At 44.6% G+C, this 17,570-nt stretch overlaps 2 protein-coding genes across 3 annotated transcripts in view; one reads left to right on the plus strand and one right to left on the minus strand.

The window, feature by feature from the left end:
• The window catches only part of lrr1 (leucine rich repeat protein 1), a 34,949-nt gene extending 23,481 nt beyond the window's left edge, over positions 1-11,468 (minus strand). The window contains exon 1 of one of the 2 annotated variants that reach the window (XM_052022051.1): positions 11,347-11,468. The gene's annotated coding sequence lies outside the window, so the exon portion shown is untranslated. Of the gene's footprint in view, positions 1-11,240 lie in introns of both variants that reach the window. The other variant, XM_052022060.1, reaches the window with a different exon arrangement.
• Positions 11,469-15,449: 3,981 nt separating this feature from the next.
• rps29 (ribosomal protein S29) lies at positions 15,450-16,559 on the plus strand. The gene is made up of 3 exons (XM_052022223.1): positions 15,450-15,608; positions 15,845-15,944; positions 16,421-16,559. The coding sequence occupies exons 1-3, from the start codon at positions 15,547-15,549 to the stop codon at positions 16,427-16,429; spliced, it is 171 nt and encodes a 56-aa protein (XP_051878183.1). The 5' UTR covers positions 15,450-15,546; the 3' UTR covers positions 16,430-16,559.
• The last annotated feature ends 1,011 nt before the right edge of the window (positions 16,560-17,570 follow it).

Below are 17,570 nucleotides of genomic sequence, written 5' to 3' on the forward strand. Positions count from 1 at the left end.
CTTACAGCCCTCAGGATTTGACAATGAATTCAATTATTTTCGATAACTGTTTTTCCAGTTTGTATTAGAGCTGGCCAGTTCTGACGAAAGGCCATCAACTTGTCACATTAATTCAGGTTTTTCCTCTCTCCATTGATGCTGCCTGATTGGCTGAGTATTTTCATCATTGTGTTTCATTTCAGATTTCCATCATGTGATGTTTTATATCTCATAGTTTCAGCATTGCTTTTTATTCTCTCCTATTTTCATTGATCTTCTATTTACATCTGCTCCAGACAAATCAGTTGTGAATGACAAGTCTTTGCCAGCCTCTGTCAGCCAACTTCACTACTGCTTGTATCTGTCAATATTCTTGAGAGCTCCCACCTCAGGGCCTCAAGTGTGTCACGGACATTTCCTTTGACCCCTCTGCCTTTCACTCTTCTTTGCAACTTAAAACATGTTTGATTTTTTAAACTGCTCCTAGTTCTGAAGAGGAAGGTCATTGACTCAAAATAGAGGCTTAGACCTCTCCTTGGGTGCCAGCTGACATGAGTATTTGCAAACATTTCCTGTTTTTTATTCTATTGTCCTTCAACATTACTCTGAAATTTTTTAATTCAAAACTCATACGTCAATTTCAGTATGATTCAACATTCTAAGATGCAGGATACTGAGTCAGTAACCACCATCCTGTCGGTCTTGTTCAAATGGGTCTGAGCAGACAAAACATTAGCTGCTGATTACAATGTTTTTCTCATAAATTAATGAAACATCTTCCTTCTACAGTGCATCCTCACACATTAGGTCTTACAATACTCACAAGAAACACTTACTAGACTTTGGCACCAATAACTCCTAGAATCCATAAAAATGCTCTTAACAAGAAAAAAATGTGAATTTCTCAAACCAGTTTAAAACGTTTGCCTCTTTTCACACCATCCACAGAAAGTTATCAGATCATAGTCCTTTATTGCCACCAGATAATGACAATTGTCTCGACCCTTTGTCCATCAAGACAAATTCTTGTCAGTTTGAACATGCATTTACACAGGACCTCTGGCAAAATAAAATAACACAAGGTATTTTCAGGCCGTCTAGAACAAGCAAGGTACCGTGTGGGTAATATCTCAAAAAGCTGGTTATAGGATTTGAAGACAGACTTAAAAGTTAGAAAAGGTCCAAGTGACAATTCCATCTACCTGGGGTCCAGAATCCAAAGGCAGAGCAATCAATGACAGAGTGATTAAAAATCAGGGATATACAAGCACTAGGAAGATTGCAGAGGACTCATGACAGGAAGGGTGGTGACTGTTAGTGAGAAAACTAGAAAGAGTGCAAGAAACAAAGGGGTAAACTATTAAAAAAGATTAGGAAAGCATACTGTGTTTGAAAATATTAACTGGTAAAGTAAATGAAAACCACAGAACTTGGAGGCAATGAGGATTACAAAAGGAAGATTATAATGTATTAGAGACTGAAAGATGGCAACAAATGTGGCAACGTGAGTCTGGTTCTAGTACATGACACAGACGCCGCAGTTGAGGAAGAGTGTAAAATATTGGATATACGAGAGGTTAGCACCTTTAAAAATGGAAAATACAAACACATACGAGGAGTAGGCTACATGACCCCTCCTCAGCTCCCCATAGATCAAAGTTTTGCCTGTCACCACCTTGAACATATTTAATAATCCAGCCTCCACAATTCTATAGAGAAGCCTATAGAATTAAAGATCATAGAACACAGAACAGTACAGCACGGGAACAGGCTCCTCAGCCCATCATGTCTGTGCCAAACACGATGCCAAATTAAACTAAATCTCTTCTGCCTGGACATGATCCATAACCACTCCATTCATATTGATGTGTTTATCTAAAAGCCTCTTAAATGCCACTATCGTATCTGCTTCTAGCACACCCCAGGCAACCCACCCCAGGCACCTACCATTCTGTGTAAAAAAAAAACTTGCCCTGCACATCATCCTTAAACTTTCCCCCTCTCCTCTTAGATGTATGTATTTGACATTTCTACCTGGGGAAAAAAAGAATCTGACTCTCAACCATATCTGCGCCTCTCAATTTTATAAACTTCTATCAGGTCTCTCCTCAGCCACCAACACTCCAGAGAAAACAACCCAAGTTTGTCCAACCTGTCCTTAAAGCTCATACTCTCTAATCCAGGCAGCATCCTGTAAACCTCTTCTCTACCCTTTCCAAAGCTTCCAGATCTTTCCTGTAATGGGGCAACTAGAATTTCACATAATACTCCAAGTGCGGCCTAACCAAAGGTTTATATAACTGCAAAATGACTTCCTTACTTTTATACTCAGTGCCCCGACCAATGAAGACAAGCGTGCCATACGTCTTCTGTACCACCCTATCTGCTTGCGTGGCCACATTCAGGGAGCTATGGACCTGGACCCCAAGATCCCTCTGTACATCAACACCGTTAAGGGTCCTGCCATTAACTGTATACTTTCCCCTTAAATTTGACCTCCAAAAGTGCAACAACTCACACTTGCCAGGATTAAGCTCCCTCTGCCATTTCTACGCTCACCTCTGTAACTGATCAATATTCGGCTGTATCCTTTGACAACCTTCTACATTGTCTACAACTCCACCAATCTTCGTATTGTCTGTAAACTTACCAACCCACCCATCTACATTTTTATCCAAGTCATACATCACAAACAACAAGTCCCAGCACTGATCTGTGTAGAACATCAACGGTCATGGACCTCCAAAGCCCTTAAATCACCCCTAATTACAGAAAGCAAGTTCCTTCACTTGTTTTAAATGGACAGCCTCTTAAACGATGCCCCCTTGTTCTAGATTATTCCACAAGGGGAAACATTTTCATGGCATTAACCTTATTGCCCCTTTATTGTCTGTAGTGGTTAGCGTAATGCTATTACAGCACTAGCGACCCGGGTTCGATTCTGGCCGCTGTCTGTAAGGAGTTTGTATGTTCTCCCCGTGTCTGTGTGGGTTTCCTCCGGGTGCTCCGGTTTCCTCCCACATTCCAAAGACGTATGGGTTAGGAAGTTCTGGGCATGCTATGTTGGTGCCGGAAGCATAGCGACACTTGCGGGCTGCCCCCAGAACACTCTGCGCAAGAAGATGTTTTGATGTATATGTGACTAATAAATAACTCTTATCTTTCATTTTTCTAAATGCTAATAAGCATAGGCCTAGTCTTTCTGCACAAAACAACCTTTCATCCCAGGAATTGACTTAGTGAATCTTCTCCAAAGCAAGTATATTCATCCTTAAATAAGGAGGCCAAAGTTGTATGCAGTACTCCAGCTGTTATCTTAACTCATGCCCTGTACAGCTGTAGTCTGACTTGTTTAGTTGTAAGCTCTGACTCTTTTGCAATAAATGACATTCTATTTATCTTAATTCCTTGCTGTACCTGCATGCTAACCTCCTGTACGAGGACATCCAGACCCCCTCTGTACAGCTGCACTGTGAAGCATCTCCATTTAAACATCCTGCTTTTCTATACATTTTACCAAAACTTTGTAGTTACTCACATGGTACTCCAGTTGTCATATTTTCACCCATTGACTTAACTTACCTACATCCACAGATAATATCCTTCTCAAAGCCTGCTTTTCTGCTACAGAATCACAGGGCATGAAAATAGGTCCTTTGGCTCAGAGTTCCCATCAGCACCCATTCACACTAATTCTACTTTATTCCCATGTTCCCTTCCGCTCCCCTCGGATTCTACCACTCACCTGTACACTCGGACCAATTTAGTTGTCAACTAATCTACCACCCCACACATCTTTGGAATGTGGGAGGAAACTGGATCACGTGGAGGAAACCCAAATGGTCACAGGGAGAATGTGCAAACTCTACATAGACAGCACTGGAGGTCAAGATTGAACCCAGGTCTCTGGAGCTGTGAAGCAGCAGCTTTACTTAATGTGCCACTGTGCTGCCAAAAACATTAGCAAATTTGGTTAAAGTAAACATATGACTTTCATGAAGTTATTAAATGGTAGAATATTTAAGTCTAGAGGAACAGAAGGATCTTCAGTGCATGTCCGTAGATCCTTGACAGTACAAGGACAGGGCAAAGATGATTAAAGTAGTATATGGGATTCTTGCTTTCACTGGAAGATGGTAATGCTAGACCTGTTAGCCAATAAACTACTTAGGTTTCAGCTAGAGAATTATATACTGTTCTAGTCACTACATCGCAGATAGGATAACATCAGAAAGGATGCAAAAGAAATTTATCAGAATATTGCTGGGGCTGGAGGACAATTATAAGAGATTCCTTTACTTCGAATCAGAGACCAGGAAGGGATTTAATCAAGTTGTATAGAAGTACAACAACCCTGGGGAGGGTGAAGAATAAAGAGCTATTCTTTAGCAGAGAAATTAATCAGTAGGGGGACACAGAGAGGAGATAAGAAAATTTCTTTCAGCTGAAGACTAGTGGTGGATGCAGAAATCCTTATACTTCAAAAGCATGGATCAGGAAATGGACTCCTTAACATACGATTAGGCAAGTAGCTTTTTGTTTTCTGCCAACATGGACACAATGGGTCTAATGGCCGGCTTTAGTGCCATATATTTATGAGATTCTGAAGATTGTAGAAATTACAGAAAGACATGAAAAGGAGTATACTGATTTTAAAACTCAAGGCATTAACAACCCAGAAATCAATGTAGATTAGTGACCATAGCTGATGGATGGATGGGATATGGGTGAGTTAGGATCTCACCGGCTCTCCACTTGGCTTTGGAGCACCTAGAGAACAGCAAAACATACGTCAGGCTGCTGTTTATCAATTACAGCTCGGCGTTTAACACCATCATCCCCCCAGTACTAACCAACAAGTTTCAAAACCTGGGCCTCTGTACGTCCCTCTGCAACTGGATCCTCGACTTTCCTCATCAGGAGACTACAGTCATTGTGGATTGGTAGTAACATCTCCTCCTCACTGACAATCAACACAGGTGCCACCTCAAGGATGCTATGCTTAGCCCACTGCTCTACTCTCTCTACACTCATGACCGTACAGCTAGGCACAGCTCAAATACCATCTATAAATTCACCGATGACACCACTGTTGTTGGCAGAACCTCAGATGGCAATGAGGTGTACAGGACTGAGATAGATTGGGTGGTTGAGCGGTGTCACAACAACAACCTCGCACTCAATGTCAGCAACACCAAGGAACTGATTGTGGACTTCAGGAAGGAGAAGTTGGGAGAACACTCACCAGTCTTCATGTCTTCATTTGGGGGGGGGGGGGGTGCTGCGGGCATGGGGAACAATGGTAGAAAGGGTGAGCAGCTTCAGGTTCCTGGGCATCAACATCTCAGAGGACCTACCTTGGGCCAGACACATTGATGCAATCACAAAGGAGGCACACCAGTGGTTCTACTTCATTGGGAATTTGGGAAGATTTGGTATGTCACCAAAGACTCTTGCAACTTTCTATAGATGTACGGTGAAGAGCATTCTGCTCACTGCCTGGTACGGAGGCTCCAATGCGCAGGATCAAAAGAGGCTGCAGAGGGTCATAAACTCAGCCAGCTCCATCACGGACACAGCCCTCCCCGTCTCAAGGACATCTTCAAGAGGTGGTGCCACAAGAAAAACAGCCATCCATCATTAAGGACCCTCACCACCCAGGACATGCCCTCTTCTTGTTACTACCATCAGGAAGGAGGTACAGGAGCCTGAAGATCCACACTCAATGCTTCAGGAACAGCTTCTTCCCCTCTGCCATCAGATTTCTGAACAGTCCATGAACACTACATTATTCCTCTAATGCACTATTTATTTAATTTTGTAACTTAGTAATTTTTATGTCTTGCACTGTACTGCTGCCACAAAACAACAAATTTCACGACATATGTCAGTGATAATAAACCTGATTCTGATATAGTTTCCTTTAAAATGCTAGACCAAAAGAATTGGAAAAATTATGGAATCAAATCCACAGCTCACAAAATGCACGGTTTTATTTCACCATTTTGTGCGGTGGGTTGCCTAACTCCAGTTCAGCTTATATTGTAAAACCCTAATTGTTAACTGCAAAACAAATCAATGAAACAGAATGAAGTACTACAGTTTCTCTTAAGAAAATAATTCCTGCAAAATAACCATTTCATTCAAGGATATACCTAGGCCCTTGGTAAATTACAGTGCCCTATATGCCAAGCAAGATCCAGGGACATCATTCCAGTACCCAGAATTCCAATCCAAACTTAACAATGAGTACTACCAAATTTGTTTTCTTTTTTTTTTATATATAAACTTTCCTTTCTGATACAAAGATCACAGACTTCAACAGCTCCTGGATACCAATACCCCTCCTGACCTTTCTCCCCTTCACTTTCCTCTCATTCCATCTCTTGCCCCTAGTTCATTCTCTGTGTTTTCACCACCTCTACTGACCTTCCCCCAACACCAACTGGTCAGTCCTCAGTCTCAGGTTTGTCCGCATTTTAATGAATTCCAAATCCAATGAGACATTGAATTCTTCTTCTGCTACCTTCACCTCTATTGGAATTAGAATTGGTTTTATTATTGTTACTTGTACCGAGGTACAGTGAAAACTTGCCTTGCATACCTCCCATACAGATCAATTCATTATAACAGTGCATTGAGGTAGTACAAGGTAAGACAATACGGAATGCAGAGTAAAGGAGTAAAGTGTCACAGCTACAGAGAAAGTGCAGTAAGGTAGACAATAAGGTGTAAGGTCAAAACAAAGTAGATTGTTGAGGTCAAGAGTCCATCTTTTTGTAGCAAGCTGCTCTATGCCTCGTCCTCACTCCAGAGTGTGGACCTTTTCTCCTGTTTCCAGGATTCACAATTTACTGGACCCCCTCCCTCCACCCCTCTTACTTCTCTCTATCCATTAATTGTTAATGCCAATGGAACATTGGCCATGTGGATTTTTCATTCCCTCACTCTCTTTAACCTACCTGCCTCTGAACGTGCAGCTCTCTGCTCACTAAGAATCAATCCTAACATTCTTATCAAACCTGCCAACAAGAATTTGTAGAGGCCAAATGTCAGCTCTTAGATACACCCTTGTACCTCCCTCTGGACCATGACTCAATCAATAAACATGAAGCCATCATCTCCCAAATAGTTACCAGACCTCCTTTCCTCAGGAGAGCTTCCTTCGAACCTTGTAGTGTTCCAGTCCTGCAAGTCCCACTTCTACCTTCTGCCCAAGATTGTCAGGGCAGACCACTTTCAGCTCCACTCTGTCCCACTGAATTTATTCCTTCCTGTCACAATTTCATCTTTTCCTCTTGCATCTGTGACTCTTTGGATGCTTTCCACTACTTCGACAGTTTCTAGTTCTTCTGGTCACAACTGGTTCATCTTTATCATAGACGTATAATCCCTCTGCACCTCTATCCCACATCAGGAGGGTCTGAAGGCCACCTGCTTCTTCCTGGTCAGTTCCCCTCCTACAACACATTCATTCACCTAGCTGAACTTGATCTAACATTGAACAATTTGTCCTCAACTCCTCTAACTTCAAGACCAAAAGCGCAGCTATAGATATTTGTGTGAGCTCATGATACACCCACCTTTTTGTGGCATACGTTGGAACAATCTTCGTCTCAGCCCACTCCCTCAACTCTACTTTCTGTAGATCAACAACTGCATTGGTGCTGCTTCTTGCATTCAGAGAATTCAAAAAGTTCATTACTTTTGCTGTTAATTTCTACCTGCCCTCACCTTCACATTGTCCATCCTTGATGCTGCCCTTTCTTTACTGGATCTCTCCATCTCAGCTAGCATAGACACCATACAAGTCCACAGACTCCACAGCTACCTTGACTATACTTCCTCCCACCCTACCTCCCATAAGAACTCTGTACCATTTTCCCTGTTTCTCCACCTGTCACATTTGACTCATCCACAAAGGTGCCTCTGAAATCTTCCTTCTTCCTGTATTGTGGTTTCCCTTCCACTATAGAGGATAGAGCCCTTGATTGTATCTCATCCAGTTCCCATACCTCTGTTCTCATCCTTATTCTTCGTAGATACAGCAAGAACAGAGTTCCCCCGGTCCTCACCTTCCACCTTACCAGCCTCTGCATCCAATGGATCATCTTTCACAAGTTCCGCCAGCTCAAAAATGATTCCACCCCAGATACATCTTTCCTTCCACCTTGCTCTCAACATTTTGAAGGGATCACTCCCTTTTTGATCAACTCTTCCATCCACACCAACCATCTTAGGACAATTTCCCCTACAACTGCAGGAGATGCTACATCTGTCCTTTCATCCCTTCTCTTCCCACCTTCCAGGGACCCAAAATGTCCTTCCAAGTGAAGCAGCAATCACTTGCATTTCTTCCAATCTAGTGAATTCACAATGTAGTCTCCAGATTGGGTGATGCTTTTGCAGAGCACCTGAAGTCAGTCTGTAGGAGTGACTCCAAGCTTCTGGTTGCCTACCACTTTAATTGATCATCCCCCCTCCCACTGTGACCTCTTGCAATGTTACAAGGCCCAATGCAAGTGTGAAAGCAACTCCCAGCCTTCTGTCTGGGCATGTTTGCAGCCTTCCAGACTCAGTATCTAAGTCTCTAACTTTAGGTAACTCACCTTCTTTCTTTCTGTCTGTATCAGAGCTGACCATTTCTATTTGCATCATTTTGGCTCAGTTTTCTTATTCTATTTGTAGTCTGTCCTGCTAGGTATGTTCAACAGTCTTGTCACTTACAACACATTACACAGCAAAGCAGCTTAATGTGCTTATAACTGCCGAATTAACTCATCTGCACTCAACCTATCAATGAGATTCCCCTTGCTCTACCCATCTGTCCCCCCCCCCCCCCCCCCCCCCCCCCCCACCCTTCTCCTCTACTGAAAATTTACTTGTTTTTCCAGTTCTGACAAAAGGCCCCAGACCTGAAACTTTGATGGCTTCCCTTTCCACAGATGCTGCCTGGCCTGCTGGGTGTGTGCAGCATTTTCAGTTTCTATTACTAAATTACTTGGCGGGGCACCTTATTGTCAAGGCAAAATGTTCATCTCCAAATGGTCACATAAACATCTACAGGACAGCAATCTAGCTTGTTGGCCCTTCTGACCAAGGTGTCCATTATTGCTGGCCTGCTAGTTCAATAAACACAGAGGAACTACATGCAGATTGTTCAGTGAAGCATAAACAATTAAGGTTTTTTTTGGTAAAGCTACTAATATTTAAAGCAGAGGTACACCACATTCAGACTGACAACCTCATCTGCTTTTGAGGGATACTCACATGAAACACATTTTAGTTTCACTATAAATGACCAGATACTGATGTTTTCAATGCAAGGGAAGATACAAATTCTGAAGTTTATTAACAGCCTAGTTTTAAACTCACGTTAGGTATTCAAATTAAGAATGGCTTCCTTATTTAAATGAAGTATTTTTATGTTGTGATAGCATAATTATCTTGAAATTGTTTTTAAAGCCCTATCGGTTCTGGATACTCAACAGCTATCCGGGTTTTTTGATCCTAGCAGCATCTCTTCATGGATTTGAATATATCCACTATTTATAAATCAAACATGTTATTGTATAGTTACCATTGTTTAAATTCAATGAATAAAAAGCTTAGTTCTTCTCTCCTTACCAAATTGTATTTGGCCACACATCCACATTTATTCTTTACTAAATAATCTGTCCCTAGCACTAAATCTTAATTTGTCTTTTTTGACAAGTTGTTTGGGTGTCCACAAAGCAACCACCATCATCACTACGAGCTTATATTCAATCTACTAAAACAAATCTGAGACTTGCAGATATTCAGTTTGGCTGATCAGCTGTACACTCCGGTTTTCCCACAAGCCTTGGTCTGGACAATTTACAGATAAACATGCAACACGATAAGCTGCAGAACACTAAACATGCACAGGGCTCCTACTGGAGGTTAGCTTACTAAAACCAAAAGCTTAAGCAGTAGCAACATTTGGCAACATTCACTACATTTCACCACACAACATACACTCCCTCCATAACTGGCACTCCCCATCTTCAGTCTGCATCATCTACAAGAGGCCCTCAGGAATATTGATGAACAGAGGGACCTAGTTGTACAAATCCAAGGATCCATGAAGTAGACAGCATTAGGCAACACATTCAATACAAGAGCAGGGAGGTAATGGTACAACTTTTCAAAACATTGGTTAGGCCACAGCTGGAGTACTGTGTACAGTTCTGGTCAATGCACTTTGGGAAGGATGTGATTGCGTTGGAGAGGGTGCAGAAGAGATTCACCAGGATGTTGCCTAGAATCAAACATTTCAGTTATGAGGAGAGACTGGATTGGTTGGGAAACTTTTCTCCTCAGTAGAGCTGTCTAGAATTAGGGTTCTGAAGAAGGGTCCTGACCCAAAAAGTTGACCACCTGTTTTTCCCCACAGATGGGATCCTAGGAAGAATTTTTTTCACCAAAAAGGTGGTTGGAATCTGGAAAACTCTACCTGAGGACAGTACTCTCAGAACATTTAAGTATTATCTACACAAGTACTTAAATTGCCAAGGCACAGAAGGCTGCAGACTAAGTGCTGGTAAAAGGAAATAGTACAGATCGGTACATCGTGGATGGAAGGCCCATTTCAGTGCTGACTCTATAACAGCACTTCCCAAACTCTGTAATCATGAAGGCCAAGGACAGTAAGTACTTGGGAATATCTTCAATTTCTTATCCAAGCCACATATCATCCTGACTTGAAAGTATCACTACTTCTTTACTATCACAGTCTAAATCCTGGAACTCCCTCCCCAACAACATTGTGGGAATACCTTCATCCAAAGGACTGCAACAAATCACAAAGGTTTACCTTAAAGGACAATTAGGAATGGACAATGAATGCTGGACTTGCCAGCAAATGTCCACATGCCAAAAAAAATGAAGAAACAAACTTATGAGGCAAAAATTACAGAACTGCAGACAATCTGAAGTAAAGAGAGTACTGGTTACACTCAGCAGGTCAGAGAGCTTTCTAAAGTTTTTCTCACTTTTCCAGAACTTCATTACGTACCATCACTGACTCAAAACTGACTCTGTTTCCTTCCCCGTATATGCTGCCCGACCTACTGAATAGTTCCAGCCTTGTTTTTATTGTTATTTCGTAGCACGTGGGGCAGACCAACTTTGTTCCTTCTGCAATTGTAGCTTCCAACGGGGTAGTTAAAGTACATGAAGATTTCAAACAGGGCCAAGTTTGTGGCCAGTTTACAGGGACCAGCAGGCCTTGAACTGACCTGACTCAGGGAGAGCGGACACAACCTTCCAGCTCCATTCAATTATCCCCCAGTGGCCGACCCTGCGACTCTTTCTCCCGGGCGTCTATAACCGAGGCACGCTTACCGTAAGAAGCTGCCCCGAGAAAGAAGCACTGATAATAAACCAACCCAAGCTGGGCCGGGCCACCGCATCCCAACGACCGAAGACCTTCAGGCAGCCCGCGTCTGACTCACCTCCTGCCCATTGGCGCAAATCCCCACCAATAGCAACCGCTGCGGGCCAGAGTCAGTACCCGCCGGGAGCACAGGCGGCGCTGCGGAGTCACAATGTGCAACATAACCGGAGCCTCAGGCTGGTGCTGCCAGTTACAAACTGTAACTGAAAAGCCAACAAAATAGACTCTTGGAAATTTGAAATAAAAGCAGAACATACTGGAATTGCTGGATAGGTCAGGCAGCATCTGTGGAGAGGGAAACAGAGTTCACGGTTCATGTCGATGAAAGGTCATCTTCTATGTTTATTTCAGTTCTGCAAACCTTTGTCCAAAAGTTTCAGCTGTTTGGGGCACATGGTCTTTGATTTTTCAGGCAAATGGAAAATCTGCAAGTTTAAACTTAAGACCTTTTGCTACCTTTCATTCTCCATCGAAGCCCTTAATTAAGTTTGCCAAAATCCCCGCATGTTAGACTGATCCGGAAGGTGGGATAAGATATCTTTATTAGTCACGTGTACATCAGAACACACCGTGAAGTGCATCTTTTGCGTAGGGTGTTCTGGGGGCAGTCCGCAAGTGTCGCCACGCTTCCGGTGCCAACATAGCATGCCCGCAACTTCCTAACCCATACATCTTTGGAACGTGGGAGGAGACCGGAGCACCCGGAGGAAGCCCACGCAAACACAGGGAGAATGTACAAACTCCTCACAGACAGCAGCTGGAATTGAACCCAGGTCGCTAGCGCTGTAATAACATTACGCTAATCGCTACACTACAGTGATCACGAGGGATCCAGGGTGAGCTAGCCAGTTGGATATGAAATTGGCTTGGTGGAAGGTGGCAGAGGGTGGTAGTGGAGGACCAGTGGGGTGCTGGTTCCCCTGCTATTTGTCATATATATGAACAATTTATATGAGAATGTAGGTGGCATGTTTAGTAAGTTTGTGGATGATGCCGAAATTGATGGTGTGATGGACAGTGAAGAAGGTTGCCTAAGTTTACAACAGGATCTAGATCAACTGGAAAAGTTGGCAAAGGAACGGCAGATGGAATTTAACTCAGATAAGTGTGAAATGATGCATTTTGGGAAGATAAACCAGGACAGGACGTACACAAGGAATGACGGGGCCCTGAGGATTGTTGCAGAATAGAGAGATGTAGGGATACAAGTCCATAGTTCCCTGAAAGTGGTGACACAAGTAGGCAAACTGGTGAAGAAGGTGTATGGCATGCGTGCCTTCATCTGATGGGACATTGAATACAAGAACTGTGACATCATACTACAGCTATACACAATGTGAGATGGCACCTGGAATATTGTGTGCAGTTCTGGTCGCCATACTATAGAAAGGATGCGATTAAGCGAGAGAGGGTGCAGAAAAGATTTACAAGGATTTAGCTGAGACCGGAAGGCTTGAGTTATGAGGAGGGATCGGATAGACTGGTACTCTATTCCCTGGAGTGAAGGAAGTTCGAGGGGTGACCTTATAGAGGTTTATAAAATCATGAGGGACATAGATAAGGTGGATGGTTTTTTTTTCCAGGGTTGGGGAGTCTAAAACCTGAGGGCATAGGATTAAGGTGAGAGGGGAAAGACGTAAAGGGACCTGAGGGGCAGGTTTTTCACACGGAGGGTGGTGGGTATATGCAACGAGCTGCCAGAGGAAGTGGTAGAGGTGGATAAATTACAATAATTAAAAGACACTTGGACAGGTTCATGGATAGGAAATGCAGGCAAATGAGACTAGCTCAGGAAGTCACCTTGGTCGGCAGGGACGAGTTAGGCCAAAGTGTCTGTGCTGTATAACTATGGCGCTAAAGAAAATATCAACAAAATTTCAACTAATACAAAACTAAATCAATAATTAAATAATGTGGTCCTGGCCAAGATGGATCACCCAGTCGGCCAAGGGGTCCCAAGGTGCCCATTAGTCCTTGGGTGCTAAGCAGCGTCACTCAGATGCTGTGAAAGGAAGAGTCTTGATGTATGTTTTAGGTCATAATAAATACCACTTGTACAGCTGCATCCCACTTGAAACCTTGGCTAGCAGCCTAAATAATCCTCTCCACAGATACTGACCAGCTGAATGTTTTCATTCGACAAATTAAGTCAACATTTCCCTACGCAAGCGATACTATCTAGTCACCCAAGATACAATACTCTTTTAAGGCATTTGGAAGGGTGATTATATCATCAGTCAGGAAAAATTAAACCATGAACCCTTTTTAGAGGAACACAAATAATAATTTCTAAGTAACTTCCAGATTAGATCTTTGACTTGAAAAATTAACCCTCTCCATGCATGCTGCCTGACCTACTTAGTATTTCCAGCATTTTCAGATTTGCATCATCCACAGTTTTGCTTTAGTGCTCTTCATTTAATGGCCTCTTCTATTGTAGTGAAACATTCCAAGGCAGTTCACGTACATTATCAAGCAAAATTTGACATGAGGATCATATGTGGGTGGATGACATTTGAAGGAGCTCCTCAAAGGATGAAAGAGAGGAACAGAGGAAGGAATTCCAGAACTCAGGGGCATCAGCAGCTGAAGTCGTGACCAGTGACTGTAACTGTAAGAACGGACACAAAAAGTGCTGGAGGAACTCAGCAAATCAGGCAGCATCTATGGAGGGAAATAAACAGTTGATGTTTCAGGTCAAGACCCTTCATCAGGACTGGAAAGGAAGAGGGCAAAACCCAGAATAAGAAGGTTGGGGGAGGGAGAGGAGCACACGCAGGCAGGTGATAGGTGAGTCCAGGTGATAGGTGAGAGGGGGAAGGTAGGTGGGTGGGGGAGATGCAAGAAGCTGAGAGGTGATAGGTAGAAGAGGCAAAGGCCTGAGGCAGAAGGAATCTGGTGGGAGAGGGCAGTGAACCATGGAATAAAGGGAAGGAGGCAGGGAATAGATGGACAGATCCATGAGGGTGGGGGAGGGGAAAGAGTGGGCTACAGGAGTAAGGGAAAACAAAGGGGGGAAGGGTTAGGGTTACTGGAAGTTAGAGAAATTGATGTTGATGCCGTCAGGTTGGAGACTACCAATGCGGAATATGGGGTGTTGTTCCTCCAACCTGTGTCTGGCCTCAAAGTGGCAGTAGAGGAGGCCTGGCTTTTGCCCTCTTTCTTTCCAGGCCTGATGAGGGGTCTCAACCCGAAACATCGACTGTTTTATTTCTCGTCCATAGATGCTGCCTGACCTGCTGAGTCCCTCCAGCACTTCCTGTGTGTGCTGCTCCAGATTCCAGCATCTCTTGTGACTGTAACTGCAACCCTGTATTCTGCAATCTGTTTGTTTTCCTTCCATAACACCTCTGTGTACCTATGCATGGAAATAATCCCTCTGGATGTCATGCAAACAAAAGTTTTCACTGCATCTGGGCACACGTGACAATAATAATAAACCAAACCAGGAGTTTTAATTCCAAAATAAACTTTATTCATCATAAAAAAAACTACATACAACAATAAAACAGTGCAAAACCTTTACATTCGTGTACAGATCAGTCATTGGTGTTACCTTTGTATATAAACTGAACCAGCAGTGGTGGGGTAAGGAGGGGAGGGGAGGGGAGGGGAGAGGGGAGGGGGAGGGTGGGGGAGGAGGGAAGGGAGTGGAAGGGAGGAGGGAAGGGAGGAGTGGGGGGGAGGGGAGGAGGGGACGGAGGGAGGGGAGAGGTGGGGTGAGGGGGAGGGAGGGGAGGTGGGGTGAGGGGGAGGGGAGAGGTGGAGTGAGGGAGGGGAGGAGGAGAGGGAGGGGAAGGGAGGGGGGAAGGGAGGGGGGAAGGGAGGGGGAAGGGAGGGGGGAAGGGAGGGGGAAGGGAGGGGAGGAGGGAGGGGAGGAGGGAGGGGAGGAGGGAGGGGAGGAGGGAGGGGAGGAGGGAGGGGAGGAGGGGGAGGTTGGGGGAAGGGGGAGCCACCAACAGATGAGCACAGGGAACTTGAACATCCGCCTTGAGGAAAGGGCTGACGGACGTGTTCTGCGTATGGCGTCACCGCGCATGCTAATTAACGTGACATGCAGATGAGGGGCGCCGGGGCCGCTGGGAAGGGGTTGAAGAGCGCGTGCGCGGCCCGCCTCCTCCCTCTTTTGGATCCTCCGCCGCGCCGACATGGGCCACCAGCAGCTGTACTGGTCTCACCCCAGGAAGTTCGGGCAGGGCTCCCGCTCCTGGTGCGTATCCCGCCGGGGGCGGGGGGGAGGAGAGAGAGAGAGAGCGAGCGAGAGGGGATCGGGGGGGATCGGGGCTGGGGGCAGCCGCAATCCGCGGTATGAGTTGGGAATAAGCAGCCGAGGCCTGGGCGTCAGGCGTCGGCTCGGGCCTCTAGCCGGAGCCCGGCCCCGCGGGTCTCGCCGGCCCCACGGTCCCGCCGCCTAACGCCCGTGTGTTTTGTTTCCCCTCTCCGCAGCCGGGTGTGCGCGAACCGCCACGGGCTGATCCGGAAGTACGGCCTGAACATGTGCCGCCAGTGCTTTCGGCAGTACGCCAAGGACATCGGCTTCGTCAAGGTAAGGGAGCGGCCTCCTCGCCCGCCATCTCCCGGCCCCTCGTTCGCCGCTCTGCCCTCGGGGGGTCTGAGGCGGGTCGGCCGCCTGCTGATCTTCTCTCCTGGGCCGTTGGAGGAGCAGCGGTGTCTCGCAGACGCTTCACCCGGAGGTGGTTCAGTGCGTTCCCGGGTTTACACAGCGGGGGTCGAGTTCCTTTTGGGTAGGGTAATACATCCAAACCACGGAGTTTGGTATAAACTGTTTCAGGACTCATATTTCTAAAGGTAACGGTCACTCTAGAGGATGTGGTCTCTTTTATAGAGAAGTTGCCATGAAATCATTTCGACCTGTGGCATCATAACTGTACAGATGTCAGAGAACTGAATCAGCCACTGTTGATGCCAAAGTACAGCAAATGCTGGAAATGTCTGTGATGTGCTGTTAATTTCTCATTGTGAATACCTTTGTCATACCTAATCTCATGCTTTCTTTTATAGTTGGACTAAATTACGAATGGAGCAGAACTGCAGTGAGAAAAGGAACTTTCCATACCATGGCATACTCAGCTGTGATTATTGGACAGAAGCAAATTTTTTGTAATGCTCCAATTTTGTAAATAAAATTGACGTGTCATTAGTGCTGAGACCTGTCTTTCATGCACTGAATACATTGGTCACACATCCAATGTTTCCATTAGAAAGCAACATTTCTTCCAGGTTGCTTTTGGTATTCTTATGAAACTTGGGACTGTGGTAAACATACTGATTCGTGAAATAGAGTAGCATGTGTTAAATGCGATTCAACCATTGTTGGTAAGGATGAGGGGCATTATTGGTGCAATATTCTGGCATAGAGTTTGGGGTTGACCTTGGAGTTGAAGTATGGTCTTGAGCTTGTGTATTTGCATCTTTGGTCTGGTGTAGGCATGAGGATGCAAGTAGAATAAAAGATTCTTGAATTACTCCATTGCCCAAAATGTTTAAAAAAAAATCTTTCTACTTCAATTGGGCTCTTAATAATTTAGGAGTGTAACCTATGCCTCTTGTTTCATGTATCTTAATCTTCTAAGAAATCCCCTTTTCTGCTTCTGAGCCACCTACCATCTCTCAATCTGCTTTCTCTTCAGTTTCCCTTTTTCCCCTCTGCTTCTGTATAAGCTCTTGCACAATGTCACTGTGGTCATTACATTTAATGTGAGCACTTTGCCCTAGCATCTTGATCACAAGATCATCTTTAAGCACTTTGTTACCCACAGCCCAACCTCGCTGCCATTGTGATTTACAAATCCTTGCCCTGAATCTGTTCCACACTTTGCAATGCTGCTTGAGCTGTCAAACAATTCTTTGCCTGTCATGCCCATGTCCCCATTATAACCATTCCTTCCTTGTAGTAGAGTAGACAAATGCCTCTGTTAGCTGTCTGTCATTAGAGCAGTCTCTGACATCAAACACCATTCTAATTTTTTTTTAAAAAAAGCTTAAGTTATGGAAAGTAGAGATAAGAAACTTTCATTATCAGCCTCTGCTTTTAATTCACAACCTGTGGTGGCCTGGTAACGATATATTCAAGTCTGTTCTGGTGCAGGGTCTCGACCTGGGGTGTCAAGCATTGCTTTGCCTCTGGAGATGCTGCCTGACCTGTTGAGTT

This window comes from Pristis pectinata, chromosome 1, assembly GCF_009764475.1.
Source record: "Pristis pectinata isolate sPriPec2 chromosome 1, sPriPec2.1.pri, whole genome shotgun sequence".
Lineage (NCBI taxonomy): Eukaryota > Metazoa > Chordata > Chondrichthyes > Rhinopristiformes > Pristidae > Pristis > Pristis pectinata.

Bases quoted from the DNA above. Each gene is read 5' to 3' on its own strand.
- rps29 (XM_052022223.1), top strand. From the start codon at position 15,547: ATGGGCCACCAGCAGCTGTACTGGTCTCACCCCAGGAAGTTCGGGCAG. The intron at 15,609-15,844 runs GTGCGTATCCCG...CCCTCTCCGCAG, and splicing joins GGGCAGGGCTCCCGCTCCTG to CCGGGTGTGCGCGAACCGCC.